General features: G+C 36.5%; 4 protein-coding genes across 6 annotated transcripts; 3 read left to right on the top strand and 1 right to left on the bottom strand.

The window, feature by feature from the left end:
• The first annotated feature begins 2,552 nt into the window (after positions 1-2,552).
• LOC106352105 (phospholipase D alpha 3) lies at positions 2,553-6,546 on the top strand. 2 transcript variants are annotated; one of them, XM_048735130.1, is made up of 5 exons: positions 2,553-2,924; positions 3,050-3,156; positions 3,606-4,824; positions 5,126-5,833; positions 5,967-6,546. In XM_048735130.1, exons 2-5 carry the CDS (start codon positions 3,061-3,063, stop codon positions 6,410-6,412), a joined length of 2,469 nt encoding a protein of 822 aa, XP_048591087.1. In that variant the 5' UTR covers positions 2,553-2,924; positions 3,050-3,060; the 3' UTR covers positions 6,413-6,546. The 2 variants fall into 2 exon arrangements, with proteins under 2 accessions (XP_048591087.1, XP_013647234.2); XM_013791780.3 differs by having other exon boundaries at positions 2,553-3,156.
• Positions 6,547-7,165: 619 nt separating this feature from the next.
• On the top strand, positions 7,166-9,760 carry BNAA06G27650D. 2 transcript variants are annotated; one of them, XM_013788287.3, is made up of 6 exons: positions 7,166-7,634; positions 7,725-7,847; positions 8,166-8,419; positions 8,605-8,692; positions 9,368-9,434; positions 9,523-9,760. In XM_013788287.3, exons 2-6 carry the CDS (start codon positions 7,792-7,794, stop codon positions 9,574-9,576), a joined length of 519 nt encoding a protein of 172 aa, XP_013643741.1. In that variant the 5' UTR covers positions 7,166-7,634; positions 7,725-7,791; the 3' UTR covers positions 9,577-9,760. The 2 variants fall into 2 exon arrangements, with proteins under 2 accessions (XP_013643741.1, XP_013643740.1); XM_013788286.3 differs by having other exon boundaries at positions 7,414-7,634; positions 7,722-7,847.
• A 1,641-nt stretch (positions 9,761-11,401) lies between these two features.
• Positions 11,402-14,155, top strand: LOC106348528 (EIN3-binding F-box protein 2-like). Its single transcript, XM_013788285.3, has 2 exons — positions 11,402-11,656; positions 11,803-14,155. Exons 1-2 carry the CDS (start codon positions 11,632-11,634, stop codon positions 13,644-13,646), a joined length of 1,869 nt encoding a protein of 622 aa, XP_013643739.2. The 5' UTR covers positions 11,402-11,631; the 3' UTR covers positions 13,647-14,155.
• Positions 13,748-15,474, bottom strand: BNAA06G27630D. The gene is made up of 5 exons (XM_013790493.3): positions 15,122-15,474; positions 14,940-15,039; positions 14,755-14,854; positions 14,566-14,642; positions 13,748-14,467 (listed from the first exon to the last, which is right to left on the bottom strand). Exons 1-5 carry the CDS (start codon positions 15,210-15,212, stop codon positions 14,212-14,214), a joined length of 624 nt encoding a protein of 207 aa, XP_013645947.2. The 5' UTR covers positions 15,213-15,474; the 3' UTR covers positions 13,748-14,211.
• Between the last annotated feature and the right edge of the window lie 1,890 nt (positions 15,475-17,364).

The raw sequence follows: 17,364 nt of genomic DNA, 5'->3' as shown, positions 1-17,364 counted from the left end.
TTTAAATTTAATATTATTGTTAAATTAATTGTTAGTGGTTAACTTTTTTTTCTGGAAACTTACTTATAAAATGTGTTAATTAAATATGAAAATAATAACCACACAGAAACATTTACTGACAGAAGTCAGAGTCCTGAAGATATACTGACATATAGTGTAACTTCATGTTCTCTATTCTAGACCTCCACCTACTTCATTTCCGGTCAACACATTTGCTCAAATTTTAAATGCTAAATATATTATTATCCTATCATAATATTTTAAAAATAGAATTTAAAAATATTTTAATAGATAGAATAACAGTATAATTTATTGGTTGATAGGATTGACAAAAGAGATTACAACGGATTGCAAGATCTTAGCATCTCTGAAATTTACAATTCATTTTAATTTTAATATTATTGTTTAATTGTTGGTGATTAACTTATTTTCTAGAAACTCACTTATGAAATGTGTTAATTAAATATGAAAATAATAACGACACAAAAACATTTACCAAAACAATAAATTTATTCAGGTTAAATGTACACATAATCATATAAGAATAATATATAACGAAAAATATGTTAGTAAATAAAAATAATAGCTATAGATGAAGTTAACTGCATTTAAATACACATTCATAATTATTTAATTTTATAACATGCTAATTTAATGTTTTCATCAAATAATTAAGGTATGTGTAGATTGTTAAAAGAATAAATAATATACATAATTATAAATGTTTATTCTTTGGTGTAAAACCATATAACAGCAAACAAATCATGTATTCGGTAATAACTAAAGTATCAACTAACAAACCATATATCCAAAACAATGTATCATCTAACAACTAATGTATCGAAACCATGTAACATCAACATGTTTTGTTAACAAGTTATAACTATTTGTGTAATGTTGAAAAAATCAATAACATATACATACTAGTGAATATTCATTCTTTAGTCCTAAGTCGTCTATTAACTAACAAAATATGTATCAATAATAACTAACATATCAACTAATAAATCATGTCTCCATTAATGTATCAACTAACAAATTATGTATATAATCATTTCACAACTTATTAACTGTTACAATTTGTGGTACATGTTTGTAACATCTAACAAAATATCTAATAAAATAATACTAAAAATTTGTTAAAATCTAAATAATATCAGATAATCGATATAATAACGACAAACATAGAAGTTATCCACATAAGAAAAGAGCTTCAAAAACACTTCATGAACTAACTTAAAAAGTTTCACTTTTTAAGAGCTTACAAATATTGGAAATGACCTTCTTCAGTTAGTCCAACTTTAAATCCAATACAACTTTCGCCTGCGCTGTGAACAACATATCTTCTCCGATTTGCACACATATCTAAAAAAAAAAACCAAGAAGATATATCATCAAAGATCAAATCTTTACAGAAAAAAAATAAACCCAGAAAATAAATTCAAAGGAAACAAGAAAACCTATTTTGAATTCTTTGTTAAAAATAATTTTACATAATCAGATCAAAAATATAATAAGATAAAAATGGTACAAGAAATATTTCAAACGTACCTGAGATGGGGTTTCCACCCATTTTTTTAATAAAAAAGATTTTCATATTCCAAAATCAAATTATAAACAAAAGAATACAAGCAGAAAAAAGAGATGGGGAGAGGAGATGAATAAATAGAAAGATTGGAGAAAATAGGAGAGAAGAGAAGATAAGGATAAGATATATGTTAATTAATTGAAAATGTTTGTTCTAACACTTTGTTTTATTGATAATTTGTAATTTATTACATCATAGAAAAAGAATACGACAAAACAAAGTGGAAAACTAATGGCATTTTCGCATAGGAACTTAGGAAGGACAAACATTAATGATGTCTAATTAGCAATACCAAACTAGTCTTATTTCGAAATAAAATAATTTTTTTTGATAACTTTGGTGTGATCCAAAAGGGTTTCTAGGTCCAATGACTAATCACTAAGAGGCCCATAGAAATCCGAGTTTTCTTGTCACTTAAGACGTCTATGGATGGCCAAGGAGAATCGAACCCATAACGGAAGCTCCAGCTGAAATAAAATAACTTAGGTGCTTCCGTTCCATCAGTAGCAGACGGACTTCTAATATCTTTAACGAAAAAAGACAAAAATTCTCATAGTGTAGATAAGTCTTCTGCTTCAATTGCATTTATCAAAAAGGTTATTATTAGGCAAAATGTTAGACAAATGGTTATTATTAATTGAAAATGTTATTATTAGACAAATGTTAGACAAAAAAAAAATTAGACAGGTTGAAGATATGTGTTCTGAAATGAAGCCTTACACTTGCAGGAGATGTAAGAGTAGAGACAAAAATGGAATGAAATTAGTTTCAAAAAGTATCGAATTTTCCTAATTGCGGGAACGCGTGGATGCATACACGCAAATAATCTCTAGTAAATAAAGCCTAATAATGCTCCTTGTGTGTGTGTGTTTTTTTTTACAGTGACAAAAAAGAAAAACTTCTTCTTTTTTTTGTCAACGAATAACTTCTTGTTTAATGGTCACTTTCCGTAAACCAAAATTTAGAATAATAACGGAATCATTTGTATACATAATACATCAAGAAACTGTAGACACGAGGCGTCAGATTAATTGTCCAAAAGAAGAATATTCGGTTCTGGACTTCTCTTGTGGTCGGTTTGGCCTACTAGAAAAGGTTTACCTTAAGAAGACATTGTCTCAAACCCATTAAAAGACTTCAACTCTTTCTTCTACTAATCAGTAATCCTATACAGTTTCCTTAAGTAAACCACAATCCTAATCCAAAGGTTTCATTTTAAAATTCGATTTATTCTCATTATATATTATGTTTCTAACTTTATGTTTACATAATTGCTAAGCGGTTTGTAGCATTTTCAAAGAGATCATCAAAAGGGAGATTATTTTGGTTCCTTGTGGTTTGTTTATTATTGTATTTTATAGTATATTTATAGTATATAAACTCATCCACAAAAAAGCTACTTTCCACGAAATTGATTCAAACCTATATTTAAAAGAGAGCTGAAAGTAGAATAGTTTGTAGGTGAAAAGAATATGGCGGAACAGTTGTTGCTTCATGGAACTCTTGAAGTAAAGATATACAGGATCGATAAGTTGCATCAACGTGCAAGATTCAATTTACGTGGCAAGGTACGTAATCCAAATATATAATCAATATAGTCCCAATTTATATATGATTAATTATAGCGTTAGTTGAAACTTCACAAATTAATTTTCATTGTGTATTGTTTTATTTTAGTGGATTGTGTATTTTGTTATTGTTTACAAAATTTCTTTTAGTACCTAAATATATAATCAATATGCTAATATATATATATATATATATACACACAGATATAGTTTTAAAAATCAACATCTTCTGTTACTAATAATAGAGTATGCATGTTATATATTTTAAAAAATCAACATCTTCTGTTACTTATAGAGTATGTATGTTATATATTAGTACATGTCTTAGATATTACAAATGTTGGTGTTTCAAAAAAAAAATAGATATTACAAATGCGACCAAGATATAATTTAAAGAATATGACAGAGGTAATTTAACTTGTTAAATAAAAACTCACAATGATTATTAGGGTGACAAGGAACCTACGACGGGGAAGAAGATTCAAACCCAAATCAAGAGACTAGCGGCCTCATGCACAGATCTACTAGGAGGACATCTCTACGCAACCATTGACCTAGACAGATCAAGGGTGGCTCGTACCATGATGAGACGTCATACTAAATGGTTCCAATCATTCCATATCTACGCCGCACATTCAATCTCCAAAATCATATTCACAATCAAAGAGGACGAACCCATCGGTGCAAATTTGATCGGCCGAGCTTATTTACCTGCCACTGAAGTCATCTCCGGGCAGCCTGTAGACCGATGGCTCGATGTTTTAGACCAGAACAAGAGACCGATCCAAGGAGGTTCGAAAATCCATGTACGTGTGAAGTTCACTAGCGTAACACAGGACGTAGATTGGAACAAAGGAATAATATCATCACCTCCCTTTAAAGGAGTTCCCAACGCGTTTTTCAACCAAAGAGAAGGTTGCAAGGTTACGCTTTACCAAGACGCTCATGTTCTTGGTGAGTACCCGGACATTACTGTTGCGGGGGGACAAGCGATTTACATACATCATCGGTGTTGGGAAGATATTTTCGATGCGATATGGGACGCAAAACATTTGATATATATTACTGGATGGTCCGTCTATCCTGACATAACATTGATAAGGGATCCTAAACGGCCGAGACCAGGAGGGAACCTAAAGCTAGGGGAGGTGTTAAAGAAGAAAGCAGACGAAAACGTGACCGTTCTGATGCTTGTGTGGGACGATAGAACGTCTAACGAAGCGTTTAAGAGAGACGGTTTGATGATGACTCATGATCAAGAAACTTACGATTACTTCAAGAACACGAAAGTGCGTTGCGTTCTTTGTCCGCGTAACCCTGATAACGGTGAGAGCATTGTTCAAGGGTTTGGTGTGGCTGCGATGTTTACTCACCATCAGAAAACCATTGTGGTGGACGCTGAGGTGGATGGTTTGAAAACTAAAAGAAGGATAGTAAGTTTTCTTGGAGGAATTGATCTTTGTGATGGGAGGTATGATACTGAGGAGCATCCTTTGTTTGGTACTTTGAACAATGTTCATTCTAATGACTTTCACCAGCCGAATTTTGATGGTGCATCGATTAAAAAAGGCGGTCCACGTGAGCCTTGGCACGATATTCACTGTAGGCTGGATGGTCCTGCGGCGTGGGATGTTTTGTACAATTTTGAACAGAGATGGATGAAACAAGGTATTGAAACAAATAAAACTAGATTTCAAGGTTTTTTTTTTTTTTTAAATTACATTTTATCACGACTTTACCCAAACAAACATGTTATAATAACGTTTAAACTTTTCTAAAACTGATTTATTTTATAACGCTTTGTCTGAATTTGGCGTTTGCAAAATACATTTTTCAGAATATGTCTTATCAATTTTTTTTTTAAGAATATCTCATCAATTTTTTTATGTTAATGTGAAAACCAATTGCATGTAAATCAAAACAATATATGTGTCTTAAAGAAAGATAAACTAATTTTGTGTGCTAACAGGTAGTGGTAGAAGGTACCTAGTATCGATGGAACGGTTCTCAGAGATCACAGTTCCGCCACTACCAATAGTACAACCAGACGACGTCGAGGGTTGGACGGTTCAAGTTTTCCGGTCGATAGATAACGGTGCAGTTGAAGGGTTCCCAGAGGATCCACGTGAAGCTTCAAGCGTAGGACTTGTAACCGGGAAAAACAACGTCATTGAAAGAAGCATACAAGACGCTTACATTAACGCCATAAGGAGAGCCAAACACTTTATCTACATTGAGAACCAATACTTCCTAGGAAGCTCCTTTGGATGGAACTCAAGAGACATTAACTTAAACGAGATCAACGCGTTACACCTCATTCCCAAGGAGATATCTCTCAAAATCGTGAGCAAGATCGAGGCAGGTGAGAGGTTTTCAGTGTATATAGTGATTCCTTTATGGCCTGAAGGTAAACCGGGGTCTGCCTCGGTTCAAGCAATACTAGACTGGCAAAGGAGGACGATGGAGATGATGTATACGGATATTATCATTGCTCTTCGGAAGAAAGGCTTAGATGCAAATCCTAGAGATTACTTAACATTCTTCTGCCTCGGGAACCGGGAAGTTAATAAGGCCGGTGAGTATTCGCCTCCGGAAAAACCAGACGCTAATTCTGATTATGCAAGAGCTCAAGAATCTCGTCGGTTCATGATCTATGTCCACTCTAAAATGATGATTGGTACGTCGAAACCTAATTTGCATGATAAGAAAAAATAGAATAAACCTTAGGTTTTGTAGCGGGCCAAAAACCCATGGATCCATTTAGAATAATCATTAAGTTCTCTCTTAACATTAGTTCCATTACTATGCAGTTGATGACGAGTACGTAATAATAGGATCAGCAAATATCAACCAAAGGTCTATGGATGGAGGTAGAGACTCAGAGATCGCAATGGGAGCATACCAGCCTAACCATCTGCTAGCTACCAATCAATTGAGGCCGAGGGGCCAAGTTTTCAGCTTTAGGATATCACTATGGCTTGAACATCTACGGATTGTAACCAATACGTTCCAGTTTCCCGAAAGCGAAGAATGTATAAGAATGGTTAATGCAAAGGCAGACGAGCTATGGGGACTATACTCAGCACAAGTGTACCCTCGGGATCACGATCTACCGGGCCATTTGCTTAGTTATCCGATTAGCATTGGTAGCAACGGGGAAGTAACAAGTCTTGCGGGCGCTGAGTTCTTTCCTGATACTAACGCAAAGGTTTTAGGCGAAAAAACTAATTTTCTCCCTCCAATCCTAACTACTTAGATGCTGTAACACTTGTGTCGCATATTAACAGAATGTGAAATTTCGGTTTACAGTTAGTAAATATTGATTAATCAAGCAATCTTGTGCATTCTATTATGTTGTGTCCCAAATATATGAATTTCTATTAAACCATACATGCATGCCTATATTAATATAGATGTCACAACATCAAGATTAGTTAAATACTTAGCAGAAGAAACTCAATTTAGCAGTAACACTAAAACAACTACGATTGGAGATGTATACATGCTTTATGTTAATATTGGCAACTCTTGAGAACTCATAAAATAGAGGAAAATTTGAAGCTAGTAGACTAGTAGTGCTACACATCTAGAGTCTAGACCCTTCATTAGGCTTTTTAATCAAACGTATGGATGAAACCTAATGAAAACTCTTCTTTCACATTATTAATAATTGAGATGGCGACATAAATCAACTTATCCATTCACACTGCCGACACAATACATTCATATACCATGTTCACTCATTAATACTTTTTCTTCTTTTTTTTTATTTTGTTTATAAATGTCTATTCATAACATTGTTATGCAATTACATCCACAAATCAACCAAAAAGGAACTAAACAACGTCATCTCTTTATAGTGCAGAGGATTACTTAGCTTGGAAATTCTCGAATTAATAATGAAATCGTGACAATAACAAAAGGAAATAAAATGTGCGTTGACGGAAAAAGTATGCCTCATCAGTAAACATAGTGGCTGGCTGTCACATGCACGAATATCTTTCTTTTCTATACTCAATAAATCAAAAAAAAAAAGGAAAAGCTTTTGGAAATTATTGCTTTCTAATATTTTCAACAAACAAAATTTTATAATTAAAGAAAAAATAATTTTAATAGAATTATGTAAAGGAAAAAGTTCTGATTAAAAATCATATTTAAGGAGCTGGTTGATAAACGGTAGGTAGAAAAAAAAAGTATTTTCTACACATTAAAAATGATTTATTTATAATAGAAGTACAGTTGTAAAGAATAACTGATAAATCTATTTGTGAAAAAAAAACAGAATTTTTCTATTCTTGCAGAACCACACCACACACACACACACGCAGAACACGAGTTAGGAGAAGAAAAAAAGTGGAATAAAGGACGAAGAAGAAAAAGAAGAAGAAGACACTTCTGTTGTGTAATCAATCAAGCTGCTGGGGAGGTGGCTGAACAAAACCCTAATCTCAATTTCCCCCGAATATGCCATTTCTGAGGTTATTTTTCCATATTTCTTTTCAATTGAGTGATTGATTTCGGCCAAATATGGAAAAATTGGATTTGTTTTTTTTTTTTTGAAATAGCAGGATTGTGAGACTTCTGCTGCCTGGGATCAGGATCTTGATTAGAAGGTCGCTACTTTGGTTGCTGTAGATGCATATCCGTGAATATATTCCTTCTTGGATCTTCCAGTTATTTGGTTGCATGGGGTGAGTCTGGATCTTTAGTTTTCTTCTAATGGAGTAAAGTTGAAAACTTTATTGTTTCTGAATCTGACCCATCATCTTTTTACATCTTGTAATTGTTTCATTATATCTGTAGGTTAGCTTAGCTTAGCTTATACCTACTACTATCTATCTCTCTGTATGGAAACTATGCATATGTAGTATATATGGTTGTTGCTTGCATTTTAAGCAAAAGAATATTGATTCAAAGCATCTCTCAAGTTTTCAGTTTTGCTATCTTTTGTTTCAAGTCTTCTCACTGGCGTTTTTTTTTGGTTTATGTGGGGTTTTGCAACAGTACAGAGGTTGTTTTGGGAGCTGTAATAAACCACCACCGCTTATAGTTGCAGTGGATGAGCCTTCTAAAGGGTTAAGGATTCAAGGTCGTTTAGTCAAGAAGCCGAGCGTATCAGACGATTTCTGGAGCACGAGCACCTGCGATATGGATAACAACAGCACAATGCAGTCACAGAGAAGCGTGTCTTCTATTAGCTTCACTAACAACACTGCTACTTCTGCAAGTAGTAGTAGCAACCCCAATGAATTTGTAAACACCGGTGAGTTGATTTTCTTTCCACTTACACTATCTGTGAACTATCTCCTCCACTTATCTAGTGTATTGGTATGTTTTGGCCTGTTCGATTTTCAGATTGTTTTTTATTTTATTTACATCTTGGTTCTCTGCTATGTCTATTCTTATTCTTGTTCTTTGTTGTGTCTGTTCTTTTTTTATCCTGGCTAGGATTGAACCTCTGGAACCAAACTAGACAACAATGGCTTGCAAGTGGATCTTCTCGAACAAAGGCCAAAGTTCGAGAACCTACAATAAGGTTGGTGAAAGCTAGCTTTCTTTTTCTCTTTATGAGTGTAGTTGTTCTTCACAGAATTTTATTAGGAACAAGAATCAAATATTGAAAAAAAAAATTGATTTTGATATTTACTAATGTGCATTCACAGATAAAACAAAATTGTTAGTTTGCGGTAGTGTAGATGGTCATTCATCTTCTCAAAATAATTTGATATATACACAAATTTCTCTGTTAAAAATGCAATTATATTATATACATTTTCTTGCTTAAGAAAGATGGCTAAATAGGATTCCAGTTATTTCATGAATTTAGTTGTTAGCTCTATCATTCAGTGCTTTCATCAATAGTTACGTTCTCATCCACTGAACATTGTATTTGAACTTCTTAACTGGATCTATACATAATATAAAAGGGCAGGGATCAATGAGTAAAAGAAAATCAATTGAGTGACACCATTCATGTATCATTCTTTCTTAAAAATGTAAATAAATATGCATCAGCAAGCCATCCTAAGAGTGGGAAGAGCTTAGCCTTACAAGAATGGGTGTCTTGTGGTTACTTATTCTCTTTAGTCCTCAAGGCGTTTCTTAGGTTATAGAAGATGAGGGTCTTTCCAGAAAATAGTTTATGGAGAAGATTCAAAGTTCTTTTGTGTATAACTTACTGAGTAAATGTGATTATTTCGTTTTTGTGCAGCTGGAATGCAACATATGAGAGCCTGTTGGGTGTGAACAAGCGGTTCTCACGTCCAATACCTCTTCCTGTAAGCATTTTTTTTTTCTTATTACAGATTTATTTACATGTGAGTTTCATTGTTTGTTGATCTGTAATGATTATTTGATTATTGGCAGGAAATGGTGGATTTTCTGGTGGATGTGTGGGAGCAAGAGGGCTTGTATGATTGATTTTGTAACTCTTTCAAACTTACTTTCCTCTTTTTCTTTTTCTTATGTGTGTGTAATATCTGAATTGTGGCATCTTTAGTCTTATTGTGTACGTATAAATGATTAAGGGTGTGAACTGATTTTGAAGAAAATCCTACCAAAATCAAATTATTGCCGAGAAAGTAAATTTATCTTTCAAGTTGTATATGTCTGACCATTGTCAAAATGACTTTCTTCATTGTCTTCTACGTCACTCTCAGCATCATCCATTGGTAATTTACTAATTTTTCAAAAGGAATATAATGACTTGTCTTGGTTGCTATTGTGACTAAATAGTTTTGTGTGTGTTTTAAGTTACTACTAAGGTTGATTCGTCTTACTATCCAAGAAGGTTGCATATACAGACAGGCATACACCCTTGTGTTTTAGAACGATACTTCTTATTTTTTTCAGAGATTTATTAAATAAACAATGTAACGACGTACTCAACAGTTGGACTGATTCTTTAGAACAAGCAATAATTCATGTCGTCACAATTATGTGTGTGTTTTATTTATTTCCTTCAAGGTGAAAATCTATAAAAGTTCAAAGAACCCAACCTTCCAATGCTTTGTCAACAATTTTCATCCTACCAAGAAAAAAAAGGCTTTGTTTACAATGCATGTACTTGAACAATGTCCTCTCCTTCAATGTATTCGATCTTTTTGGTTTGTCAGCCTTAACCATCACTTTCGTTGCCTTTTAAAACAAATAATATTCTTTGCTTTTCTTCTTTTTAAAACCTCACCAACATTTTTATTTTGTTTTCATAACTTGTTAATTAATGATGCTGCAACTAGTGAAACTATACACATCTAAATACATGAACAGCATATGACAGACAGCTCAACTGGCTAATTGTTTAACTGTGACTAAATTGTAACAAGTAGACATGATGGATGTTTATTGAGGTTTTCTATATTACTGAATAAACCGGTTCAGTTTGGTTAAGAGAACTATAATATAGGTTTTGTATATACCAAATAGGCAAAAAGTAGTACCAAAGACAGTCTATCATCATTTCACTCAGAAATAGTAGTCATTATGAGCTATAACGAATACTTTCTGTCGGGTTTTATATAATTAATCGCATAATTAATTCCCTGATTGCACACATTAATGTCATATCTAATACTCTAACACACCAAGTCTTAATGCAAAATTTGTAGTCATTATTGAATAAGAATGAATTATGTTGTCTGAAATTATTTTCTAATTCTACGATTAAATAATCCCCTCGAATATACAAATATGTTTTTAAGAAACATCATATTCCACATATTCATATGATTTCACAAATCGAAGTCAAGAGGAGCTTTTCAAATTGGACTTCTCAAATACAAGATCTGCATGGATTTGGATTATGATATCCTCACATATCTTTCTTGAACAAAGGCTTATGTTATCTCCATATATAACATCATTAAGAAAACACGTTAGGAGATATCCAAGATTTGATATTATTTTTTCAAATAAACAATGACTAGCATTGTAACAGTCATGTTTTTCTACAACTAAACAATATAATATTAAAAAAACCATCAGCCAAGTCGACCTTCTCAATGTTATTACTTCGTCAACAATGCATGTACTCAACATTTCCTTGCCATTCCCCTTCAATGTATTCAGCCTTTTCTGTCAACCTTTAGCTCTCAAAACTTTATAATTTATATTTTCTCCTTATAATAATGTTTATGTCGTGCGAAAATTAAAATAATAACAATTGGGGGTTCGATGGGTTCAAGGAACAAAGAAGGAAGAGAAGGAATCCGACTTTCTCGCGTGTATACATTGAACCTAAGAGTTTTTATCCCCTACATTAACCCCCACCGTAAGCTCCCCAACATCTTCTCCTTCCTCTTAAAAGACAGTTTCACAATTTTTCCTCCATTCTCAAATCTCTCAAAGTTTTAATCTTTCTTCTTCCTCTCTGTAAATCTCCGTCACCCTTTTTGCCCTAATCTTCTAGGGTTCTTCTCGTTTTATGTATCTCTGTCTCTTTATCATCTTCGAGTTTCTTCAAACGTTGATCGAATCATGTCTGGGATCTTCAGAGTTAGTGGTATGCTCTTCGATTTTTACTTTCTATTTATAGATTTGCTGATAAGGAACCTTCTGGTTAGATTCTAGGGTTTTGGGATTAGAGAAAGGATGGATCTTTACTTTCTATTTATAGATTAGAGAAATGATGGATCTTTATTCGTATAGGTGATGATGAGTTTTTCACTGGAGGAGGAGGATCATCCATGCATCTATCGCCAGGGAGCTGTCCCGGCGTATACCTCCCAGCACGCAAGAGACTACGCGTTACCGCTGCTGCGACGTCGTTTTACAGTTCCTTCGAGGAGAAGCAAGCTTCGATCCAAGTGTTGCCTGACGAGTGTTTGTTTGAGATTCTCAGGCGCTTGCCTTCTTCAGGGCGAGAGAGGAGCGCGTGCGCTTGCGTCTCCAAGCATTGGCTTAGCGTGTTGAGCAGCATCACTAGGGACGAGTCTGTGGAGGAGGTGGAGAGTGAAGGGTTCTTGTCGAGGAGCTTGGAAGGGAACAAGGCGACGGATCTGAGGCTGGCTGCTATCTCTGTCGGGACATCTGCTTGCGGCGGGTTGGGGAAGCTTCAGATCCGTGGGAGTGGGTTTGAGAGTAAGGTTACAGACGCTGGACTTGGAGCTGTTGCAAGAGGTTGTGCCTCTCTTAAGGTTCTGTCTCTTTGGAATCTGCCTGCTGTTAGTGATGTTGGTGTCTCTGAGATCGCAAGGTCGTGTCCTATGATCGAAAAGCTTGACCTTTCGCGGTGTCCTGGGATAACTGATAAGGGTTTGGTTGCGATCGCTGAGAATTGTAAGAATCTAAGTGATCTCACGATTGATTCGTGCTCTGGCGTCGGCAACGAGGGGTTGAGGGCGGTTGCGAGAGGGTGTGGTAACCTGAGATCTATCTCTATCAAGAGCTGTCCACGTATTGGTGATCAAGGAGTTTCTTTCCTCTTGGCTCAAGCTGGTTCTTACTTGACGAAGGTGAAGCTTCAGATGGTGAACGTGACCGGTCTCTCTCTTGCAGTTCTTGGACACTACGGAGCGGCGGTTACTGATCTTGTGCTTCATGGTCTTCAAGGGGTGAATGAGAAAGGGTTTTGGGTTATGGGAAACGCGAAAGGGATGAAGAAACTGAAGTCTTTATCGGTGACCTCGTGCAGAGGGATGACTGATGTTGCGCTTGAAGCTGTTGGAAACGGTTGCACCGATCTGAAGCATGTTACTCTGAACAAATGCTTGCTTGTTTCTGGGAAAGGACTCGTCGCTTTGGCTAAATCTGCTTCCTCGTTGGAAAGTTTGAAACTTGAGGAATGCCACAGGATCAACCAGTTTGGTTTCTTGGGGTTTCTCATGAACTGTGGCGTAAAGTTGAAGTCTTTCTCTATGGCAAACTGTTTAGGAATCTCAGAAGCTCCTCTGCCATCATCATCAACCAGCTGCAGCTCCTTGCGTTTGCTGTCTATTCGTCACTGCCCTGGCTTTGGAGACGCGAGCCTCTCCTTCTTAGGAAAGCTCTGTCACCAGCTTCAAGATATCGAACTCTGTGGATTGAACGGAGTGACTGATGCAGGTGTCTTCGAGTTGGTTCAGAGCAACAGCGTCGGTCTAGTGAAGGTGAATCTGAGCGGATGCATCAATGTCTCAGACAACGCAGTCTCTGCAGTATCCGTATGCCACGGACGCACGTTGGAGTCTCTTAACGTTGACGGCTGCAAGAACATCACCGATGCAAGCCTTGTGGCGGTGGCCAAGAACTGCTACTCAGTCAACGACCTAGACGTTTCAAACACTTTGGTCTCGGATCAGGGGGTCAAGGCTTTGGCGTCTTCTCCCAACCACCTGAATCTTCAGGTTCTTTCTATTGGTGGCTGCTCAGGGGTGACAGATAAAAGCAAGGCGTGTATACAGAAACTCGGCCGCACGCTTTTGGGGTTGAACATCCAAAGATGCGGTAGAATCAGCAGCAGCACTGTGGATAACCTTCTGGAACATCTATGGAGGTGCGATATACTTTATTAAGTAAGTAGTAGTCAAAGTCTTCTTCTAGCTTTTGGTCGCTAAACCCCATAGATTTCACTTAGGACTCAGTTTCTTTCCTAGGAAGCAGCAGCTGTTTTTTCTCAAATTTTTAGCAGGTTCGAGCCTGTTTCTACAGCTGTTGTTGTTCTTAAGAACATGTCACTGAGTTCTGGTGATCTAGTTAGGGTTTGGTCTTGGCCTTTTTTGGAGTTGTTGTCTCTTTATGTTTAGTGTTCTTGTGGGGAGTTCTTGTTATCTGGTTTTAGGTATGTGGTAGTGCCTTTCATCTTTCCTCGTGTAGAGCTTTTGGCAATGGCGGTGTAACTTCTTAGTCGCCATTTACAACTCTTTGGAGTTGTTTTTTATGTGTTGTCTTCTGCCAAAAGCTCTGTTTTTCTACTTTTTGTTTTGTTTTAAGGCACTATCTGTACTGATTATCATTGTAATAAGCTTCCCTGAACATACTATCCTTTGTAATATAAACATGATCCTTGGATCATTTTGTTGTTAGTTACAAAAATTAAATGTCTCCTGTGCGACCAAAAATCTTACAAATAGAAAACAATCAATCGTCTCTCCAAGTATCTCTTAAAGAGTAATAGCTTCTATCATTGCCAAACCCAAAAAGCTCCCTTAAACCAAAAGCAAAGCAGCAACCTCGGAGAGTGTTCATACAAGTCCTGTGTTCCCTTGGTGAAGTTTCTAAGCCATCGTCTTTGTACCTAACTAAGCTTCCTTTCTCGAGATCATCCCAAGAGCCTTGATCAATCTCCTCTATCCTATTAGCTTCCTCATCTTCATCCTTTGGCCCTACCCTCTCTCTGTAATTTGTAGCACAACAATTATTAATATGTGTATCAAAAACGAAATAGAATGTTTGTAACAAACATTGTACATCAAGATCAAGAACGTAATTTACGAGTTCTTTTGTTTGGATTTTCTAGAGTATCCCTTGTTCAATACAGCATTGCCTGACACATGGTTCTTGAACCTTACCTGAAACATTTACGTAACAATAACGTCGAGTTATGCACCAACAACGTCTCTCCTGCCTAAACCTCTATCAATTATCATGAAAAATATTGAGATGGAAAGTTAGCTATAAAACCTCATCACCGTCCTTCATCCCATAACTTCCGATGCACTCCGTATCGGTGACCAGCTTCTGATCCCCAAAACACAAGCAGAAATGCCCCCACACGTGTGGCCTTCACCATTAAAATACATTCTTTTAAAAATTTGCATTTAGCCATAATGGGGTAGACAAAATTTAACCAATGTTAAAGCACGTACCATGAGATCTTGGTGGGGCCCTTCTTGGGAACGTGGCTAAAGGCAGTCTCTATGGCATTCTTAAGATCCTTAACGCTCGCCGAGCTCGTTACGTGAACATCTTCACGTGGTAAAATAAAATTATAATCGAAGCTAACCAAAACCAAAAATTAAAGATAATATGATGATGGTGATGCATTTACCGAAGGAAGAGCCATCTAGTTTGAGAACGGAGAGCCTAATAGGTTCGGTAGGAAGCTTATCGTATGAAAAAGTCCGGCGATGAAAGCTCATATTCTATGAATAAAAGATCAATGAAAATCTAGAAACCCTAGGGAACACGATATTAGCATCCTCTTTGATGGATTAAGGTTTGAAGATTAGTTTAGGAAGGGGTTGAAATGCACCTTAGGGTTTCCTTTTTAACCGAGATTCGAATCAAAGGATGAATTGTCTACAGATATTGTCTGATTCGTTTGGGTGTTCGAATCAGACGACGAGAATTGGTGTTGATGGGCGTTTTTGTTATTATTCCTTTGTTTTGTTGTTATTGCTGAAATTCCTTGTGGAATAAGTTAGGGTCGGCCGCGCTTCGTGTGATCTCTTCTCTCTTTCAATCATCCTTTTGCTAAATTTGGCATTTCCTTTTTCTAATTATATCGAATCTTGTAATTTTTAGCCTCCACTCTCTATTAAAAAGGCAATGACGTATAGCAAAAGAGACCCTTTATTAGTCAGAACCTTTTTAAACATAGAAATGTACAATATCCATGCATACATGAGACTCGAGTCCCTCAACTCATATACTATATATATCGAAAAATATTCTAAGGAAACTCTTGCTTACCACCCATATTTAATTAACCTAGTTATCTAATTCTACCAGTGCCGTGCGAAAGATTTTGGAAAGATAAGACAAGTTTTAAAAATAAACTTATTTACAATTATAATGAAAATAATTTTCAAAGATGATATATCAAATTCACCAAATACACAAGTTTAACACTGTAAAAAAAAAATTATTATGTAAATATGCTATATAGGAAAATACATGGATTCAGAAAGTGGTGAGTTAATTGAACTCTCGTAGAAACGTTTTTTAAAAAATAAGTCTAAACTATTATAATAGAAATTATTTTGAATTTTGAACTTAAAAAAGTTATATTAATCTGGGACCTGATTGCAAACAAGTCGCCCTAGCTGTTTCTCTCTCAGGCACGGAGTCCAAGGCAGCCGCACAGCTTGCATCTCCGCCACAATGAAGGTCTCTTTCCGGTGCAGCTCCTCATGTCCTAATCACGAGCCTCTCTTCCGCTGATGATGACGTTTCGCTCACCATCCCGAAGCTCTCCCTCTTCTCCTCCAATGGGTTCCTCTGCAACTGTCCCGTTTGGTTCTCCTCCCCTGCCGCCTGAACCACCAGATCCGGATCTCGTCGTGGTGTTCCCGATAAATTCTCCAGACCCTCCACCGGTCCTGCTGGTTTGTCCCTTTCTCCGCCAGATCTCGCCGTCTTACACCGCTCCTCTCAATCAAAAGGAAATCGAATCTCTTATGCCATGGGATCTCTGCTGTTCAACCGGTTGCTTGCTCAAGCCTCTCTGCCCAGACGTCGATGTGCTATCCACGCAGCCTGCTCTGCTGCATCTTTCGCTGGCTGGAATTTCTCCCTCCGGAGCTCTCAACTCTGGCATGAGTTTCTCCTCCTTTCGACATTATCCCATTTCAAAGCCGATAATTATTACCTCTTGTGTGGAACATGTTTTTTTAAAGTCAGCCTTAAGGGCATCAACGATTTATCATCAAGAGTCGTGTGTGGTTTCCTTATCTGTTGCAAGATTATTGGTATCAATAGCTGAGTGCAAGCTGATTTCCCTTCATTACTCATCTCTTCAAAGTCTCGAGGACTGGGCTTGGAAGGTTGAAATATTGGTGGTGATTTTCTCTCTGTTGGCAGCTCTTAATACCGCAATGCAGCATTTTGAAGTGGAGCTCTCTACTGCTTTATGCAGTTCTCAGTCAAGGCCTATCTTCTCTTGCTTCAAGCTCTCGCAAGGTATGGTGTTTTTAATTTGCTGGAGTGAGTCACGATTGTTCGATCCTTGCCTCCTAGTAGATCTTAGTTATCTCAATAGGAACCCCATTTTAATTCGGAATGAAGAGGTAATGCTATCCTGGATTAGCTCTGTACCTCTTTTTGAGGATGTTACACTCCCTTTGAGTTTCAGGTTGAAGCTCTCTTTACCTCAGTATGAGGAAGTTACTCGTTGTGATACTACTTTGTTACCTCAGTGTGAGGATTTTATTTGGACTGCTGTCTCTGTGGACATGGTTTCACTTATCTCAGGCGTGTCTAGGCTATGGTGGTTCTCCTCACAGCTCTCAGTCTCTTCAAAGAGGTGTTTGGTCGCCTTTGAGCTTGTAGCTGGGTCTTTCCCAATTGGTT

The sequence above is a fragment of the Brassica napus genome, chromosome A6 (assembly GCF_020379485.1).
Source record: "Brassica napus cultivar Da-Ae chromosome A6, Da-Ae, whole genome shotgun sequence".
In the NCBI taxonomy this organism is placed as follows: domain Eukaryota; kingdom Viridiplantae; phylum Streptophyta; class Magnoliopsida; order Brassicales; family Brassicaceae; genus Brassica; species Brassica napus.
The sequence above is the reverse complement of the archived record's forward strand: the minus strand, read 5'-3'. Positions and strand labels throughout refer to the sequence as shown.

What these genes read in the sequence shown, in the direction of transcription:
- BNAA06G27630D (XM_013790493.3), bottom strand. Translation starts at nt 15,212, where the DNA reads ATGAGCTTTCATCGCCGGACTTTTTCATACGATAAGCTTCCTACCGAA. An exon ending in ACTAGATGGCTCTTCCTTCG is followed by an intron (nt 15,040 to 15,121) that starts GTAAATGCATCA and finishes TACCACGTGAAG; the next exon opens with ATGTTCACGTAACGAGCTCG. An exon ending in GGATGAAGGACGGTGATGAG is followed by an intron (nt 14,643 to 14,754) that starts GTTTTATAGCTA and finishes TAAATGTTTCAG; the next exon opens with GTAAGGTTCAAGAACCATGT.
- BNAA06G27650D (XM_013788287.3), top strand. Translation starts at nt 7,792, where the DNA reads ATGCATATCCGTGAATATATTCCTTCTTGGATCTTCCAGTTATTTGGT. An exon ending in CAATGAATTTGTAAACACCG is followed by an intron (nt 8,420 to 8,604) that starts GTGAGTTGATTT and finishes TATCCTGGCTAG; the next exon opens with GATTGAACCTCTGGAACCAA. An exon ending in CACGTCCAATACCTCTTCCT is followed by an intron (nt 9,435 to 9,522) that starts GTAAGCATTTTT and finishes GATTATTGGCAG; the next exon opens with GAAATGGTGGATTTTCTGGT.
- LOC106348528 (XM_013788285.3), top strand. Translation starts at nt 11,632, where the DNA reads ATGTCTGGGATCTTCAGAGTTAGTG. An exon ending in TGGGATCTTCAGAGTTAGTG is followed by an intron (nt 11,657 to 11,802) that starts GTATGCTCTTCG and finishes TTATTCGTATAG; the next exon opens with GTGATGATGAGTTTTTCACT.
- LOC106352105 (XM_048735130.1), top strand. Translation starts at nt 3,061, where the DNA reads ATGGCGGAACAGTTGTTGCTTCATGGAACTCTTGAAGTAAAGATATAC. An exon ending in GATTCAATTTACGTGGCAAG is followed by an intron (nt 3,157 to 3,605) that starts GTACGTAATCCA and finishes AATGATTATTAG; the next exon opens with GGTGACAAGGAACCTACGAC. An exon ending in CCACTCTAAAATGATGATTG is followed by an intron (nt 5,834 to 5,966) that starts GTACGTCGAAAC and finishes ATTACTATGCAG; the next exon opens with TTGATGACGAGTACGTAATA.